General features: G+C 44.4%; 1 protein-coding gene across 1 annotated transcript in view; it reads left to right on the top strand.

Annotated features, from left to right (window-relative positions):
• GRIN2B (glutamate receptor, ionotropic, N-methyl D-aspartate 2B) overlaps positions 1-20,040 on the top strand; it is a 353,376-nt gene that overhangs the window by 280,504 nt on the left and 52,832 nt on the right. The window contains exons 4-8 of the mRNA XM_010858710.1: positions 8,611-8,813; positions 9,529-9,700; positions 10,725-10,878; positions 15,936-16,061; positions 18,680-18,909. Of these exons, the coding sequence (XP_010857012.1) occupies positions 8,611-8,813; positions 9,529-9,700; positions 10,725-10,878; positions 15,936-16,061; positions 18,680-18,909 (885 nt within the window). The remainder of the gene's footprint in view (positions 1-8,610; positions 8,814-9,528; positions 9,701-10,724; positions 10,879-15,935; positions 16,062-18,679; positions 18,910-20,040) is intronic.

Below are 20,040 nucleotides of genomic sequence, written 5' to 3'. Positions count from 1 at the left end.
ACATCAGTCCTTCCAATGAACACTCAGGACTGATCTCCTTTAGAATGGACTGGTTGGATCTCCTTGCAATCCAAGGGACTCTCAAGAGTCTTCTCCAACACCACAGTTCAAAAGCATCAATTCTTTGGCACTCAGCTTTCTTTGTAGTCCAACTCTCACATCCATACATGACCACTGGAAAAACCATAGCCTTGACTAGATGGACCTTTGTTGGCAAAGTAATGTCTCTGCTTTTTAATATGCTGTCTAGGTTGGTCATACTTTATTTCAAAAGAAAAACCAAAAGTAAAATTTTGTGCATAAAAAATTACCAAAAACAGTCAGAAGACAAATCTTAGAACAGAAGAATATTTCAAGTATAAAGGGTTCCTGTCATGCTGTATATCACAGCTCCCTATGAATAGATAGGAAAGACAAACAACTCAATAGAAAATGGGTGAAAAATGTGAACAGAAGGTTAAAGAGGAAAACCGAAACAGATGTGCAAAGGTGCTCTGGTCCATTGCGAGTCAAGGAGATGAAAATTAGAGCATTTAGACACCATTTTTTTATTCTTCAGATTAGCAAACATTAAGTAGGGATGACAACCTAGTGCTGGCAAGAATGTTAGCCAGGTGCACTCTTGTGCTTTGCTGATGGGAACTTCAGTCACTCTAAACCTTTAGTAAAGTATTCTTTCTGGCCACATCAAGCACATTTTCATTCTGCTTTTTTATTACTGGGAATCGATGCTTTGGAAATACCAAGATACGTACCATGTGCTTTGGTTAAATTTTGGGGGAACACCCTAAATGTTTATCAATAAAGGTATGACTGGATAAATTAGGATGCATTCATTATTAGGAAGTACTGTGCAGCTAAACGGCTTTCCTGGTGGCTGAACATAAAGAATCCACTTACAATGAAGGACACAGGAGATGTGGGTTCGATACCTGGGTCGGGAAGATCCCCTGGGGGAGGGCATGGCAACCCACTCCAGTATTCTTGCCCGGAAAATCTCATGGACAGAAGAGCCTTGCAGGCCACAGTCCACAGGGTCACAAAGAGTCGGACACAATGGAATTAGGTTGTTAGAAGGAATTAGGTCTGCCATCTATTGAGTTGGAAGGAAGTCCATGGCGTATAATTAAGTGGGAAAAGCAAATCTGCAGAGACGTGTCTACTATGATCTAATTTTGGAAAAATACATACATACTCACATATACTCCTTTCTCAAATGTATGTGTATTCTGTGTGAATATAAAGAATGGATGGTTATACATCAGAAATTCACTTGGTTACCAGGAATGAAGGGAAGAAAATATTGAGCAAAATGAAGTGTTATCAGATACTTAACCTTTGAAAATCCTCAGAGCTAAGATGCAAAGCTTTGTTGTTGTTCAGTCACTAAGTCATGTCTGACTCTTTGTGACCCCATGGAGTGCAGCATGCCAGGCTCTTCTGTCCTTCACTATCTCCCCAAGTTTGTTCAAATTCATGTCTATTGAGTCGGTGATGCCATCCAACCATCCCATCCTCTGCCACTCCGTTCTCCTTTTGCCCTCAGTCTTTCCCAGCATCAAGATCTTTTCCAATGAGTTGGCATAGCTGTAGGGGGGGAGAAACAGGAGTGCCCTGCTCTCCTCAGATTTCTGTCCTATTAGGAGTCTCAGGCCTGCCGCAGGGCAACCCTCACCCACGGTCAGGGACAGCTGCCTGATGGATGTCACTTTGGGATGGGATGGAGGTGCAGATTTCCCATTGCCTGGCAGAGACTACGCCGGTCCCTTCCACTTGCCCAGGGAAATGCCTTGTAGTTTGAAATTTTGCATTCCAACAGTCAGAGGAAGGCTTCAAATAAGCAGCGAGCATTTAGTGTTAGATCCAGATGTCATCTCCAGCCAGAAACAAAAATGCTCTGATTTGGGAAAAATAACCTCTGATGCTTAAAGAGGCTCTAATGAGTGCTTTTATTCCAGAATCTTGAGAGATGACTTTGCCTGTAGATGAAAGAGGGTGTCCGGGAAGAGCAATGCCCTCTGCTCTCTGAGCAGGGACTGCAGCAGCCTTCATAGCAGCCCTGCCTGGGCCCTTCTCCTTCTCCACGAGGACACTTTCCCCCAGGGGACAGACCCAGGGACTTCCAGAAAGAATATGTTCCCCGTGTCCCAGGGTGCCGACGGCTGCCACCTTCACTGATGCTGGTGGAGGAACTCTAAAGCAGAAGGAAGACTTTGACGTCTCAAATCAGCACAGATTGGTTCTAGAATTTTCCTGAGGGAAGGCTTGTGGCATAACATGCTATAGTTTTGTGAGGCAGACTTTCTTCTGAGGAGACTCCCTGGCCAAACAGGTGTTCAGCTTGTACTGTGAGAACTGATCAGAAATCCTCGAAATGACTTTGTGTTTCCCTGAGAAAACTAATCAGAGATTTTTTTTTCTCTTGAGGAAGATGATTTCAGGTCTCCAGAGAGCTTCTGAAATGTTAGTGTGGCAGGGAACTGCATTTTTTATAGACAGATGTTGTTAAATGTGTTTGTGGAGATGATGTTTGTTTAGTGCCGCCCTCTGAGGAATTCAGGGCGCTTTACAGACATTTTCTTCATTATTTCTTAAGGATTTTTCTTTCTCCTGAACATATTTTACTCCTTGACTATAAATTTTTCATTCGGCTTTTCTCACTGGATTTTCTCTGAAATATTTCCTGTTTACTTCATTTCCTCCTACTCTCTGCATTTCCAAGATGATATACTCATGCTGGTTCAGATATCCTAAAAAGACTTCAAGATTTTTCCTTTCAGAATCTCAGGCTTCTCTTTCTGCATTTACTTTCACAGACTTTCCCATTTATAAAGTTTTCACCATACTTTCCTCCCCTTGAAAGAATTGCTTAAAACATTCCTTATTCTTACACATAAATAGTCTCTATGTTAACTTTATTTGTTTACTTGTTTCTAACACTCTTGCTTCACAAAGAAGTTGAGGTAGCCATTAGGTTGGCCAAGAAGTTCATTTGGGATTTTCTGTAACATTTTTAAACCAACAATTTGTGGTAGCTAAACACATTCTAGGGATCTCTTCAAGAAAATCAAAGATACCAAAGGAACATTTCATGCAAAGATGGGCTCGATAAAGGACAGAAATGGTATGGACCCAACAGAAGCAGAAGATATTAAGAAGAGATGGCAAGAATACACAGAAGAACTGTACAAAAAAGATCTTCACGACCCAGATAATCACGATGGTGTGATCACTGACCTAGAGCCAGACATCCTGGAATGTGAAGTCAAGTGGGCCTTAGAAAGCATCACTATGAACAAAGCTGGTGGAGGTGATGGAATTCCAGTTGAGCTATTTCAAATCCTGAAAGATGATGCTGTGAAAGTGCTGCACTCAATATGCCAGCAAATTTGTAAAACTCATCAGTGGTCACAGGACTGGAAAAGGTCAGTTTTTATTCCAATCCCAAAGAAAGGCAATGCCAAAGTGTTCAAACTACCACACAGTTGCACTCATCTCACACGCTAGCAAAGTAATGCTCAAAATTCTCCAAGTGAGGCTTTACAGTACGTGAACCATGAACTTACAGATCTTCAAGCTGGATTAGAAAAGGCAGAGGAACTAGAGATCAAATTGCCAACATCTGTTGGACCATAGAAAAAGCAAGAGAGTTCCAGAAAACATCTACTTCTGCTTTATTGACTATGCCAAAGCCTTTGACTGTGTGGATCACAACAGACTGTGGAAAATTTTTAAAGAGATGGGAATACCAGACCGCCTTATCTGCCTCCTGAGATATATGTATGCAGGTCAAGAATCAACAGTTAGAACCAGACTTGGAACAACAGACTGGTTCCAAATTAGGAAAGGAGTACATCAAGCTGATTATTGTCACCCTGCTTATTTAACTTATATGCGGAGTACATCATGAGAACTGCTGGGCTGGATGAAGCACAAGCTGGAATCAAGATTGCCGGGAGAAATAGCAATAACCTCAGATACACAGATGACACCACCCTTATGGAAGAAAATGAAGAAGAACTAAAGAGCCTTTAGTTCTTTCATCAAGGGTGATGAAAGTGAAAGATGAGAGTGAAAAAGTTGGGTTAAAACTCAACATTCAAAAAACGAAGATCATGGCATCCGGTCCCATCACTTCATGGCAAATAGATGGGGAAACAATGGAAATACTGAGAGACTTTATCACTGCAGATGGTGATTGCAGCCATGAAATTAAAAGACGCTTGCTTGTTGGAAGAAAACCCATGACCAACCTAGACAGCATATTAAAAAGCAGAGACTACTTTGCTGACAAAGGTCCCTTTAGTCAAAGCTATGATTTTTCCAGTAGTCAGGTATGGATGTTAGAGTTGGACTTTAAAGAAAGCTGAGCACTGAAGAATTGATGCTTTTAGACTGTGGTGTTGGAGAAGACTCTTTAGAGTCCCTTAGACTGCAAGAAGATCAAACGAGTCAATCCTCAAGGAAATCAGTCCTGAATATTCATCGGAAGGACTGATCCTGAAGCTGAAACTCCAATGCTTTGGCCACCTGATGCAAAGAACTGACTCATTGAAAAAGACCCTGATGCTGGGAGAGATTGAAGACAGGAGGAGAAGGGGACAACAGAGGATGAGATGGTTGGATGGCATCACCAACTCGATGGACATGAGTTTGAACAAGTTCTGGGAGTTGGTGATGAACAGGGAAGTCTGGCATGCTACAGTCCATGGAGTCTCAGAGATTTGGACATGACTGAGCGACTGAACTGAAAGAGTGTCTTTCCCAGATGATGCTAATGGTAAAGAACCCGCCTGCTAATGCAGAAGACATAAGAGACGCAGGTTCGATCCCTGGGTTAGTAAGATCCCCTGGAAGAGGGCATGGCAACCCACTACAGTGTTCTTGCTTGGAGAATCCTGTGGACAGGGAAGCATGGCGGGCTACAATTCATAGGGTCGCAAAGAGTCAGACATGACTGAAGGAAATTAGCACAGTGTCTTTCCCCAGGAGACTGTCCTTGAAGGACAAAGGACCATGTCTTACTCCTTCATTTTCCGAGAAGCAGTCCAGGGTGGTGGGTGGGAGCCCGGGCTCTGGAGTCAGGCTGGTCAGCCTCAGAGCCAACGCTGTGCTCACTTACCTTGATACTATGAGCAAGTCATCAGAACCCTCTGATCTCGTTTGTGAAATGAGACCTTAAATTGCAGCCTCCATCTCACAAGTTCACTGTAATGATTCATGAGATTCCTGGATGTGTTTGGTACCCAGCGCATACTAAGCCCTCAGTAAACATTGCCTGATGTTGTTTTCTCGAGCATATAACTCAGTGCCTGGCATGAAACTGATGTACAGTTGATGTCAGTTGCGTTGCATTGAAGTGAAGCACAGATGTGATCCAGCAAGCTTGACAGGAAGTTGGGGAAAAGAGCACTAGAGGAGACCATGTGAGCACATGATTGCTGGGGAAATGAGAATGAGATAGTAAATAAAAACCGATGGGTCATAGGACTGCAGGATCAGAACCTAGCTCTCCAGCTGTGATATGATGAACACAGAGCAGGGTTCTGTGTTCTCCCTCCCCTTGCCCTGTGTGCTGAACGCTCTAAAGTCTGGAAATATCCCATTTTTCATGGCAATAGCTTGTGTGATGTGTAGCTGTGATATGATGAACACAGATGCCAGGTTATGTGATATGATGTGATATGATGCAATATGATGCAGGGTTATGTGATATGATGCAGCTGTGATATGATGAACACAGAGCAGGGTTCTGTGTTCTCCCTCCCCTCGCCCTGTGTGCTGAATGCTCTAAAGTCTGGAAATATCCCATTTTTCATAGCAATAGCTTGTGTAGACTGCTGTTCCTTGAAATAGCTCCTTTTCAATACTGTACAATTGCTTTAAAAAATCTGAATGCTAGACATTAGTATAAATACTGTTGAATTTTGTTCCATTTCATTCAATCCATTATTCCAGTGAATTTGTGTTGCTTCCTACCTTAATTCTGCATTGCAGTCTATCTTCTATCTGTTCTAGTTTGTGTTATCTGCAACTTGGTGAGCATGACTTATTTTGTTTTCTGAAATGCTATACAGGCCACTTCTAAAAACAGAGTCTCCAGACATGTTGCTAGAGACCTCTTTCTGTGTTAGCATTGATTCATTAAACGATCTTGTATTTGTTTTTCTCTTTGGGTATAGATTTTAAACTCCTTTCAAATCTATCAAGTATATAAGGATCTGTATTATATTCCCTCTTGTTCACAAGTTTCATGAAAAAACTTGTCAGCATGCTATGTCTGCAGCATTTTTATTTCACTGATACAGCGAAGCTGTCAGAAAGGAAAATGCAGCCAACTTGTTGAAACCTGTTCCTGATTAACCTATCTGAACTTCCTAAACTGACTTCCTTTTCTGATTTTAACAAAAGAGATGTATGTTTCAAAATAGTGAAGTTAACAGTATCAAGATAGATTAGACTCAATGCCCAAACCTCGACCATCTAGGTGATAAGCCTGGACACAATCCTGAGAGTTATGGAAGGCTGTTGAAATTTTTGAATAGGAATTATATGATGATACGATGTTTTAAGAAGATCCATCTGGCAGCAGTGTCCATGGTGGATGCTAGCAACATGTTATGTGAGGTTTGATGTTGCTCACAGTTATCCCAAAATAGGCTTCCAGACCACTGGGCTACCAATAAAGATGGAAGAGAATATACATTTGAGTTTAAAGAAGAAAATTCAGTGAGACTATTGGGGTAACACAGCAGCAGTGAAAAAATAAAAATAGATACTTTGGGGCTTCCCAATCTTTTTCACATAATGGAACATACAGAAAGTGTCAATTTGGCCACTGGGGTAACTAGGGCTGCTTGGATAGGGCCATGACCCAATGTCATCGGCCCCCCAGGGCTGGGGCCTCCCTTCTTCAAGCCCCACCTCCCCCACATCACACACAAAAGCCACTATTAAGATCTCCACATGGACATTTTTGTTTTAGAAATAAGTAGTCTTAGCAATATGAAGCTATTTGGACATTTTCATTTTAGAAATGAGTAGTCTTAGCAATATGCAGAAAAACAAGCTTGCACCAAAGTCGGGACCAGCAGTATGGAAGAGACTAGATGTGTAAAGGGAAGCCATGTTTGCTTCAGGGCCTAATTCTGAATAGATGTGAAACATGGCTGACACTCTTGGAAGAAAATTAGCGTCAAGGTTAATGCCAAACAAGAGAGGCCAGGCCACCAAGCCACTGCCCATGCTAGAGTGACACAGGAGAACAGAGGCGGTGGCTATACAGCCTAACTTGGGCATGAAAGTAGGCAATACCCACCAGACATTCTGGGGGGAGGTATAGACCACAGCTGGGGAGGCACTAGGTAGAAACTGAGGTGTAGACAAATGCAGAAACAAGTGGCTTTGAGGTTTGTATTAATGTGGAAATCTAAGCCCTTTTGCTTGGAAGTGTATGCAGTCCTGCCCATTTATTGCTCCTTGTTGGTTTTTGAGGTTTGTAAATTAAGTCGTTCTGTAGTTTTGGAGCCTCACCTGTGCTACTAATTTGCTTTGCTGCATGGAGCAAATTATAGACTGAGAAAATGCAGGAACTTGTCATCTATAATTCCTGGTGCTAATTGAAGATGTTTGGTTATAGAAAATTAAAAGGTGTTTCCTTTTTCTTCAGTAAACTCAATGATAGAGTGAAAGCAAGAATCTTACCAACAAGGCGTGCAGATTCTATTATAAAAAACAGGAATGAACGGCTCTTTTAAAAAGGAATGGAACCCACACATTTCTCCCAGTGCCTGGCAGCAGGGCCACCATGTGCCTGATGCCAGGGGCACCCACCTTTACACTGCAGTGTGTCACATGGGGGCACATGGCCACATGTGACAGCTCACAGAGAGACCCCTCTGATTCCCCCTTGGGCACCCACCCAGTCCAGCAGGTGCGTATCTGCATTGACCTGTGACATTCATCACCCCCACAACCACACTCCCTTCCCCAGGCAAGCTGTGCTCTAGTCTTTCATCCTGACTCACCGTTTTATTCCAATTCAGATTCACCCAGTTGTCCACATGGCTTCCCCCTGGACCTGTGATACGGGCCAAAACACATCCTTCTGGATCATTTGCTCCAGTCGCTCTGTTGACCTTTCCAGAACTACACTCTGCTCTCATCGTCCCACTCCTCACTACAGTTAAGGAGAAAATACCGCCAGGCACTCCAGGCAGGCAGCTCTGGCCTCCTCCCAGCACTGGGACAGGCATCAGTTTTTGCACTTGTCACTGGGCCCCATAAACACTTGATTACACTTTGACTCCTTCACTCCATGTGAGCTTGATGAAGGGCAGGGCTTCTTTGAGCCCTGGGGCTTAGCAGCATGTCCGGGGCACATAGTAGGCCCTCTTTTCACGTTTGGTACATGGGTGAGTAAATGAATATCCTGCTTAGATCCAGACACAGTATTCTCATCCTGAGCACACGGTCTAAGGAGGATCCGTGTCTCTACTATGGACAAAGCCAGCATCTTTGACCTTTGTTTAACAGCTGACTGGGTGATGCCAGGAGAGGCCATCCTGTCTCTGCCAGTGGTTTCTGAGTCTTTCCTTTACTCCTGTGCAGGTAGGGAAGTGGAAAGACAAGTCCCTGCAGATGAAGTACTACGTGTGGCCCCGAATGTGTCCTGAGACGGAAGAGCAGGAGGATGACCACCTGAGCATCGTAACGTTGGAGGAAGCCCCATTTGTCATTGTGGAGAGCGTGGACCCTCTCAGTGGAACCTGCATGAGGAACACAGTCCCCTGCCAAAAGCGCATCATCTCCGAGTATGTCACCTTCCCCGGGGCTCTGGGGAGGGAGTGGGGCCCAGGACAGTCAGATTGGCCCCAGCCGTTGGCACCAGGCTGGGATCCAAGGCACAGAATTGATTGGGCGCCATGTGTGAATCCTGTTACTGTTGAGTGATGGGGTTTCTGGCAGCCCTGTGGTCTGGCATCTAGTTCTACCCATATCATGACCTGGAAGAATTGCCACTAAACCTGTTATCATTTCTGAGGCTTTGCCTGGGTCTCGATGATATTCAAGTTCATGGAGATTTAAATTTATATTGGCTTTGAAAGATGTTTTTTTCCGGTCAGCATGTCTTGACATTGTGAGATTTAGAAACATTTTGGGAAATAGATAAAACTAATCTTATATTGCTAGAAGTCAGGATAATGGTTCGTTTTTGGTGAGGGTGGAAAGGGTCTGGAAGGAAGATCAAGAGGCCTCTAAGGTGCTGGGATATCTGTACTTTCCTGATGCATTTTGTACTTCAAAAGAACATTGAAAATTGTAAGAAAACATGGTTCAGTGTGATGAGATAATGAGATTATTTTAGTTCTGTGTTCTGATTTATGTCCTCACTCAGGCCTGATATAAATTGTGCTGAGCTGTGAGGGGGTGCCTGCTTTGTGGTTGGAGTTTTAATGGCAAAGGGTAATATTTTGCCTCTTGTATAAAAGCCTGGTTTTTGTTTTTTTTGTTTCTTTACCTGGTTAGAAATAAAACAGATGAGGAGCCAGGTTACATCAAAAAGTGCTGCAAGGGGTTCTGTATTGATATCCTTAAGAAAATTTCTAAATCTGTGAAGTTCACCTATGATCTTTACCTGGTTACCAATGGCAAGCATGGGAAGAAAATCAATGGAACCTGGAATGGTATGATTGGAGAGGTGAGTGTCAGGAGTTAAGGGCCGTTTCCATGTTTCATTTACTTCATCTAATATAAAAAAATGCTTATTTCACAATCAGCATTTTTCATTGGAGTATAACTGCTTTTACAATATTGTGTTCATTTCTGCTGTATAACATCATGAATCAGTTATATGTAAACCTATATCCCCTCTCTCTTCTGCCTCCCTCTCACCCTGCATCCCACCCCTCTAGGTGATCACAGAGCTCTAAGCTGAGCTCCCTACACTATGCAGCAGCTTCCTGCTGTTGTTGTTTAGCCACTCAGTCGGGTCCAACTCTTTTGCTACCCTATGGACTGTAGCCTGCCAGGCTTCTCTGTCCATGGAATTTCCCAGGCAAGAATACTGGAGTGGGTTGCCATTTCCTTCTCCAGGGTATCTTCCCAACCCAGGAATCGAACTCCTGTCTCCTGCATTAGCAGGCAAATTCTTTGGCACTGAGCCACCAGGGAACCTCCCCGCCCCCCAGCTATCTAGACCCAGAGGGATGGTACGGGGAAGGAGGAGGGAAGAGGGTTCAAGATGGGGAACACGTGTATACCTGTGGTGGATTCATGTTGATATATGGCAAAACCAATACAACATTGTAAAGTTAAAAATTTTTTTTAAATTTAAAAAAATAGAAAATACAAAATAGTATAGTTGACTCTTGAACAACATAGGTTTAAACTGTGTGGCTCTATTTATGCATAGATTTTTCTCAGTGAATACATCATCAGCCCTCCTTACCTATGGGTTTTGAATCTTGGGATTCAACCAACCACAGATCCTGTCCTTTGTTTACTAGCGGCAGTTGGTGGAATCTGAAGATAAGGAGGGCTGACTGTGGGACTTAAATATCCACAGCAGGTATTGTTACCTGGGGACACTGAGGGATGACTAAATGAAATGCACTGTTCCCACTATACCAAGGGAAGCACTCTAGGGCCCAGAATATTTTCCCCATGTTGACCCATCACCTCCCTGGGCACTCTTAACTGGAGCCTTGCACCTTTTTCCTCAGGTGGTCATGAAGAGGGCCTACATGGCAGTGGGGTCGCTGACCATCAACGAGGAGCGATCCGAGGTGGTTGATTTCTCTGTGCCCTTCATAGAGACTGGCATCAGCGTCATGGTGTCACGCAGCAATGGGACTGTCTCACCTTCTGCCTTCTTAGGTGAGTGCTGGGCTTGCAGGTGTGAAGAATATGGATGCAGGGACAGGTAGAGGAAAGGAAGAACAGGTACAGGCCAGGCTCTCTCAGTCAGGAGCTGGTTTGCCAGGAGCTTCCCTCAGCCAGGGATTTCCTTGTGGGGACCTCAGAACTGATCTTTCTCCAACATAGAAATTGAAGAACACCCTCAAAAATAGGAAGGCATCATTCCCTATTAAAAAACAAAACAAAACAAAACAATGCAGGACCAGTAGCAAGGGATCCTACTTGAGTCCCACTCCTGCCACTTCCTGTCATTTAAGCTAAAACAAGCTTGCTCCATGCTGGGGCCCAGTTTCTTCATCCATTATTGCTGTTGTTCAGTTGCTAAGTTGCGTGCTACTCTTCCTGACCCCATGGACTGCAGCACGCCAGGCCAGTCTCACCTGTCCTTCACTATCTCCCGGAGTTTGCCTAAATTCATGTCCATTGAGTCAGTGATGCCATCTAACCATCTTATCCCCTGCCACCTCCTTCTCCTTTTGCCTTCAATCTTTCCCAGCATCAGGGTCTTTTCCAGTGAGTCAGCTCTTAGCATCAGGTGGCCAAAATATTGGAGCTTCAGCTTTAGCATCAGTCCTTTCAGTGAATATTCAGGGATGATTTCCTTTAGGATTGACTGGTTTGATCTCCTTGCTGTCCAAGGGACTCTCAAGAGTCTTCTCAGGCAACGCAATTCGAAAGCATCTGTTCTTTGGCACTCAGCCTTCATCCGTAGAAGAAGGCGTTTTTGATTAGCTGATCTCTGAAGCTGCTTCCTGCTTTAATAACTTCTAATTCTGGATATCATTCAAATACCTATTTATTTCAAATTATCTTCAAGAATGGAGCTCAGTGCTACCAAAAAAAAAATTAATATGCCTTCATATTAATTTTCAGAGGCTTTGCCAAATCAAGCTATTCTGACCCTAACCTATCCCCCACCCTTGCCCATAGGAACCTGTACCTCACTCTCCAGCATCACTTATGTGTCAAAAGCCTTCCATATGATATAAGACCGGGTGAGGTGAGGCCAAGATTTCAATTAGATGAGGTCTTTTGTGAGCTCATACTCCATATTTTTTGGAAGGGACTGTGAGAGCAAGGGATTAGAAAATAAAATGTCACCTTGAAACCAGACCACTGGCTAGGAGATAGGAAGCTGGTTTGGTCCTGAACAAGCTGCAGGTCCTTGGGCCAGCCACCATCTCTCTAAAGGGCATTAATACTTTTTTGTGAGGATATTGGAATAAACAACGACTAACACTTCTTTCATCTCCAATCTGGGGGGAATTATTGAAGGAACATACTCCAAGGCAGAGTTACAGATTCCAGAGAATTTTTTCTATAATTACTCAGATTTCTCAACTAACCTCTTACAGTAAAGCGACTCTCGCCCTGCCAATTTTATGTGAAATGTTATTGGATAGCACACACCATGTATATTAATCCTCAGAGGAGTTTTACATATTTTATTTGCTTTTTCTCCTTTACAAGGGTAATTGAAACATTAAAAGATACAAATAAACCATATTGTAATTCTCATCTTGTCAGCCCAGCACTAACCTTAACTTCTGAACTAGAAGACCCAGGGACACTTCAGTGTAGCCCTAGGATGACATAGAAATGCCAGGCGGGGTGTGTGTGTGTGTGTGGAGGAGGAACAGCCAGTTAATTACAGGAGTAAGCGAAGTCAATACTTATTGAACACTTATTATGTGAAGGCCCAGGCATCGCTCTACCAACTTCGATTCTATTATTTCATTGGCACTATTAACATACCCAGTTTATGGCTTAGGAAACTGAATCTCATTTATGTAATTTTCCAGCAGTCTTCCAGCTAGTAAGGAGCAGATACAGGATTAAAGTTTAGATGTGGCTGCCCTTGAAGCATGTGTTCTAGTACATGTGGGGCCATTTCAGAGCTTGACTCCTGAATCAGGAGCCAGTCCAGTGGGCTGAGACTAAGATGTGATTTTAAATGGAAAAGCACAGACTTTTGCCCTCAGAAGCCCTCAATTTTTATAACCTGGCCCTGCCACCTTCTGAGTATGAACTTACAAAGGGCTGGGACCATTGAGTCTTAGTTTACTGCTCTGTAAAATACATATAATAATCCATAATGAAAAGGGCCATTATTAAAGGACCATAGAAATTATGTGATGAGGTACTTTCTAAGTTGTGTAGACAAGTACAGATATTTTTTGTGTTTTATGTACTGAAAGGTGCCCTGGGCCTAATGAGGGGAAAGAAAGCCTAGAGATGTGCTTTTACTCAGTTATTCCCTAATCTTGGGCAAAGTGAGATTGGAGTAGGATTGCAGTCCATCAGAACCAAGGAGGAGAGGGTTTCTACTCCTCTTTTTTATTGTTCAGTCACTCAGTTGTGTCCGACTCTGCAACCCCATGGACTGCAGCATGCCAGGCCCTTCTGTCCTTCACTATCTCCCAGAGTTTGCTCCCATTCATGTCCATTGAGTCAGTGATGCCATCCAACCATCTCATCCTCTGTCATCCCCTTCTCCTCCTGCTCTCAATCTTTCCCAGTATCGGGGTCTTTTCTAATGAGTCAGCTCTTAGCATCAGATGGCCAAAATATTGGAGCTTCAGCTTCAGCATCAGTCCTTCCAATGAATCAGTTCAGTTCAGTTGAGTTGATCAGTCGTGTCCGACTCTTTTCGACCCCATGAATCACAGCACACCAGGCCTCCCTGTCCATCACCAACTCCCGGAGTTCACTCAGACTCATGTCCATCAAGTCAGTGATGCCATCCAGCCATCTCATCCTCTGTCATCCCCTTCTCCTCCTGCCCCCAATCCCTCCCAGCATCAGAGTCTTTTCCAATGAGTCAACTCTTCGCATGAGGTGGCCAAAGTACTGGAGTTTCAGCTTTAGCATCATTCCTTCCAAAGAAATCCCAGGGCTGATCTTCAGAATGGACTGGTCGGATCTCCTTGCAGTCCAAGGGACTCTCAAGAGTCTTCTCCAACACCACAGCTCAAAAGCATCAATTCTTCAGTGCTCAGCCTTCTTCACAGTCCAACTCTCACATCCATACATGACCACTGGAAAAACCATAGCCTTAACTAGACAGACCTTTGTTGGCAAAGTAATGTCTCTACTTTTGAATATGCTATCTAGGTTGGTCATAACTTTCCTTCCAAGGAGTAAGCGTCTTTTAATTTCATGGCTGCAGTCACCATCTGCAGTGATTTTGGAGCCCCAAAAAACAAAGTCTGACACTGTTTCCACCGTTTCCCCATCTATTTCCTATGAAGTGATGGGACCAGATGCCATGATCTTAGTTTTCTGAATGGTGAGCTTTAAGCCAGCTTTTTCACTCTCCTCTTTCACTTTCATCAAGAGGCTTTTTATTCCAATGAATAGTCAGGGTTTATTTCCTTTAGGCTTGACTGGTTTGACTCTACTGTCTAGAGGCTTTGAAATGTACCTTCCACCCTCACATCTCTGGCTACCACTGGAAGGTTTTGCATTTCACAGTTGGAGTGTGCCTTATCAAGGTTCTTTTTAAATTAATTAAGTGACCAGGCTGTTATAATTCCCTTCAGAGTTCGAAAGTAAAGTAGATTTCAAAGTTAAGGAAATATTTTTGAATTTCCAGTCCGTTTTCCCCCTTTTCAGTTTCATCTTTATTAATGATTTGGAAGATGGAGAAAACAGCATGTTAATTCACTTAGCTCGGAGTTTACAATGTGATGTGACAGCTATAAAAGGCCAGAACTATTTTGAGGCACAATTGAGGAAGCATTGTATTGTGGGACTGAAGAGTGATTGTCCCTTTTCACAGGCCTCCAGAGAGAGAGCTACTGGAATTCAGTGTTCAATTACTGGACACCTCTGAGCCAGAGAGATTTAGATCAGCTGGAAAAGAGTCTCCAAAACTGATTAAAGAAATTAAAGAAAGCAAGTGTAGAACATTCCTGCTATCTTGCCTGGTCTTGTCCCATCAACCCTGTCACCCAGAAATAAGAACTGGATTGTGCTGTATTGTTAATTATCATGTTCCTCTGTTATTTGCTACTTTCCCAGTGTTGTAGATACTGATATTTAATTTAGATGGATTTTTTTTAACATTGACATAGTCTTATACACTAATGATATCTAATAAAATATACCATATCCAAGCAGGTTGAAAAAGTCAGTCTAGGCAGGAAAGTTAAAGAGAAATAAGTCAAGGAGGCAAGGGAGTCATTCATTGTATTTAAGTATTACTGAACCAATTCAAGCCTCCAAGAGTGACTGAGTTTGTTGGGAATGAACTTGGCTGCAAGGCTTGAAAATGTTACTGAAAGCTTTCCTAGGTCCCACTGTGGGGTGTGGCATATAGAGGAGGGTGTAAACCAAGAGTGGGTTCCACAGGACTCACTTACTCCATGTCTAGTGTAGGGTTGGCCAAAAAGTTCATTTGAGTTTTTCTGTAAGATGTTATGGAAAAATCAGAACGAACCTTTTGGCCACATGAGTGCATGCTCAGTCGCTTCAGTCATGTCCGACTCTTTGCGACCCTATGGACTATAGCCCACCAGGCTCCTCTGTGCATGGGATTCTCCAGGAAAGAATACTGGAGTGGGTTTCCATGCCTTCCTCCAGGGGATCTCACCAACCCAGGGATCAAACCCACGACTCCTGCAGCTCCTGCACTGTAAATGAATTCTTTACCACTAAGCCACTGGGGAAGCCCAACTTTTTGGCCACCTCAATACTTATTTTAGTTCCACTTTTTACCAAAAACCCAGATATCGGTCTAATTGTGGCAGAAACTATATCTACAATCTCAAAAAGGACAGGCAAGAGGCTGTCCTTCTCACATGTTTGAAAGAAAATAAATTTCCACGTGCCTATCAGCGGAATGGAAATAGTCAGACACAGCCTCTTACTCCTCCCTAACCCAGGCCCTGGCTCTCTGAAAGGAGCACACACCTGTGGTTTGTGTTTCCCAAAGAGACGCATCACATGGAGTGAAGGAACACATGACTAAATCAGGACTGTTTTAACCAAGTACTGATGTTCTCCTTCCCCAGAGCCATTCAGCGCTGACGTGTGGGTCATGATGTTTGTGATGCTCCTCATCGTCTCAGCCGTGGCTGTCTTTGTCTTCGAGTACTTTAGCCCCGTGGGTTACAACAGGTGCCTCGCTGACGGCAGAGGTAAGGCGGCTGTAACCACTGCATGTCTGCCTTTTCCTGGTTCTCAGCTCTGAATCTCTGTGCCCCTGCTGTCTGCCTCCTCCCTAACCCTCAGTCTTCTAGGTCGTCCTCTTGGTGACTTGTTAGAAAGACCCCAATTAAGATGCTAGTTTGAATCTGCATGTCCCTTCCCCGGCCCAAGCCTGACCCCAAGCCCAGTTCCACCCCTGGGCAAGAGAGAGCAGAGCTGGCAGGAGATACGTGTAATGTAACCGTGTTAGAGGAAACTGTTGTGATAACCTAAGGCTGTGATAAGCAGTCTGTCTGATCAGATGGGCTAACAAGGCAGATGAGATGCGTGTATCGAGGATAAGAAAAAAAAAGTAGACTGAATCATGGAAAGGCAAGGGCTAGAACTAGTTTCAGAATTTTCTGAATTCAGAGAATAAAACATCCAGAATAATAAAAAAAAGAAAGAAAGAAATAAAGAAAAGAAAAAATAGGTCACCCCAGGGTACATGCCAGGGTAGCTGTGACTGAAAGAATTCTCCACAGCCAAAGGATCACCTCTGGTCTCTACAGCGTGTGTCCACAGCTCACATCACTCTGTCAAGAGGTATAGATTTGGGTATTAAATAAAATGGCCAGGAGATAACAGTTCTCACCCACGGCTACTCTTGGGGGTGGTGCATCCATCTTCCTGGCTATGAAGGTCCACCCATGTGTTTGAGGCATTTGTGAGACTTCACACAAAGTTTACTGAGATTTCCAAAGGGGGCCATGGGATTCTTCTAAAACTTCCTGAGAACCCCAGGATTAGGAAATATCATGCCTTCTCTGAGTCTTTTCCCATCCACAATGTGAACTTTATCCTGGAATTATGCCTCAAAGAGGAGAGATTCTCAATACATTAAGAATTAACTATAGGGCACTTAAAAGACAAAGATGTAAAGACCTCACATTCCAATATTCTGAATAGTCAATATTCAAGTCCAGAGCGGGACTTGAACCACTACATGTTTCAAAATAGCAGTTCTCTACCTTGGTTGCGTGTTAGAATAACCACTCCACCCCACACCAATTTAATAAGAATCTCTGGGGATGGGGTGCCAGGCAGCGATATTTTGTCAAAGCTCCCCTTGTGCTTCTGCTGAATTCACAGTCCAGGCTATGAGCCACTCCTGCACTGAGGGATTTCCAGGTGCAGACCTACCTTCTCACCTGGGGTGTGCATTTTTGGCTGGAAATTTGAACGTCTCCACCATACAGAATATTCAGGTGCTTCCCGCTTGGGCCAGAAGGTCACCCAAAAGCCGTGACTACTCTCCATCCCGATTAGTAAAAGTGAGACATTGGAGAAGCACAAGAGTACCTACGTATGTTGGCAATGTTAAGAACTAAAGCCAGCATGTACCCTCCCCGACCGCAAAGACAATCAAAGCGGCAAATATTCAGGCACCAAATTCAAACCTTACAATGACTCACTTTACCAAAGGATGCTTGTCTTTGCCAAGGAATTCAACACGGGGCCACTTTAAATGCCAAGTCCCCTTGGGGCATCTTACAGTGTATGCAACTTTGATTTAGACACAACTCTTTCAATGTGCATCTGCCCCCTGAAATAAGGTCCACACACAGAGATGTGTGTGCGCAGTTAGATCTTAGGCCTGACATGTGTAGTCACTGATGATTTAGGTGGCAGAGCAGATGCTCAAAGGATCGCAGAAAGCGTCGTAAGACCTGTGCTAATGTGCTGTAAAACTGTGTGCGCAGATGTTCGTTTCTGAAGCAGAGGAGCTGCCAGCAGACGCAGGGAGCAGGCAAGGTTTCACCATCGCCAAGCAGAGAAAGCGGAGAGGTCACAATAAATTTATGGGCAGAAGCCCTGCATGATCTACATAAAGTTTGTGTGGAGGACAAGGACAGCCTACCTTTCCGCCTTTAGATTCATGTGGACAAGCCAGGGATCTGCGGCTCACTCTCTGGGCCTCCTGGTGTTCTCTTACACAAAAGCCAGGCGCTGCTGGAGGCAACCAGGTGGGAGGTGTTGGCATGGGAGTGAGGTCAAGATTGTCTTTGAAACACTGAGTACTGAGTGCTAGAGGCCAAAGGAAAATCAGGATCAACTGCATTCAAAACAGCGTCAGTGAATAAAATTGGAGGAGGTCTGTGACCAATGGGCAGAAAAGACCCTGCATGGTTCTTGCTCATCTTCTTTAAAGTTTAATTGCTTTCTTGATAGATACAAATGTAAATTTTAAGAACAACAGTAATGAGGATGCAAAGGTGACCACAGTGGGATGGTTGCCTTTGTTACTCAGTTTTGATGGGATCTTAATGGTCTTCCATCCACCGAGGCAGAAAGCTGGCTCCTCCTTTGTCCTGGTTGAGTTATGGTCATTGGCTGGAGTAGGATCCCCCACACATCCCAGGCCTCTGGTTTTTCTCTTCTGCCTTCTGGAGGGCCCCAGAAGAAGTGAGACATGAACTCTCAACTGAAAAGGCCACCTATGAAAGGGCTGGGGCTTCACTGGCTGGGGTCCAGTCTGAGCAGGAATTTATCAGCCTATGTACTTATAGGGTTAAATGGAACCGGTGAGTCTGTCTTGACCTTCTGTCCTGTCTTTTTGTCCCACCAGAGCCAGGTGGCCCATCTTTCACCATCGGCAAAGCTATTTGGTTACTGTGGGGTCTGGTGTTTAACAACTCCGTCCCCGTGCAGAACCCCAAGGGTACCACGTCCAAGATCATGGTGTCCGTGTGGGCCTTCTTTGCCGTCATCTTCCTGGCCAGCTACACTGCCAACTTAGCTGCCTTCATGATCCAAGAGGAGTATGTGGACCAGGTTTCCGGCCTGAGTGACAAAAAGGTAGGAGCGCCACTTGAAACCGCCCATCTTTTCCCTCGGTTCCGTTCTGAGCCGTACTCAGAGCTCTCACGGACCTGTTAATTTTCTAAATCTCTAAAATCGACCATTCTTTCTTATGACTCCTTAAATTGGGATGCGGGAGCAGAAATCAGTGTCCCCACTGAAATAATATCACTTCACGTTCACCTTCTCATTTGTGAAAGGTCGGCGCCAGCAGGCTCTGGGCTGCAAATGAGGGGCTTGGTGTGTAGCGGCTTTCTGAGCGCAGGGCTCCTGTTGTTGGGTACGCTCAGCACAGAGCTGTGACTTTGGGGTGTCATTAGAGGGCTGCCCCGCGCACCCACACTGAGCGCACCGGCTCCTGAGGCCTTCATTTTCTACCCAGGGCTGTTCACCTGCGCGTTCCCCCTTTGTTCTCCTGTACTCTTGCGCAGTCCCAGGCCTGGGAAGGAGGATTGTTCTCATTGTGTCCTGAAGAAAAGTAGCTGCCCTTTAACTAGATGATTGTCCAGGGTGTCAGGGGGGTGCACCCATGAACGGGCTGTTCCTAAACCCAGCGCAGGCCTTGTTGCTGGCCTGTGCCATGGTTGGGGTAGGGGGGGCATGTCTGCCGGTTGTCATGGTCTCTGGATGAGGATATACAAAACCCATGCTCAGCACCTGTGACTCTCTAGGTCTGCTGGAACCACCAGTTTCCGTGGAGCTCTGTCACCTGCACTTCTGGTAACTGGGGTGGTCCAACCTGGCACTAGGGGCTGCCTTCCCGGAGCGCCCAGCAAAGCTTCTGGACACCCCAGAATCCTCTGGAGACTCTCACCACAAACCTCCTCCTCTCTGCTTTCTTAAGATTTAGAAACTGTGATTGCCCATCTCTACCCCCAGGAGAAACTGTGTGATACAGACAGACCTGTGTCAGACCAGATGGGTCACGTGTAGTTAATGGTTTATCACATGCGCAGCTTTCCTCAAGATAAACCTAATTAACCACTGAGCAAATGGTTTTGGAAGCGGGAAAAGGAGAAGATGGTCTCTTTGGGGGCTCTAGTTACGGTTTCTCCATCTATTCATCACTACTCATCAGAATATTCAGAAGCATGAAGAAGATAACATGCTTTTTAAGGAAATGAATAT

The sequence above is a fragment of the Bison bison genome, unplaced genomic scaffold (genome assembly GCF_000754665.1).
Source record: "Bison bison bison isolate TAMUID 2011002044 unplaced genomic scaffold, Bison_UMD1.0 scf7180017864390, whole genome shotgun sequence".
Taxonomy (NCBI): Eukaryota; Metazoa; Chordata; class Mammalia; order Artiodactyla; family Bovidae; genus Bison; species Bison bison.
This window is presented reverse-complemented; position numbering and strand designations above follow the sequence as displayed.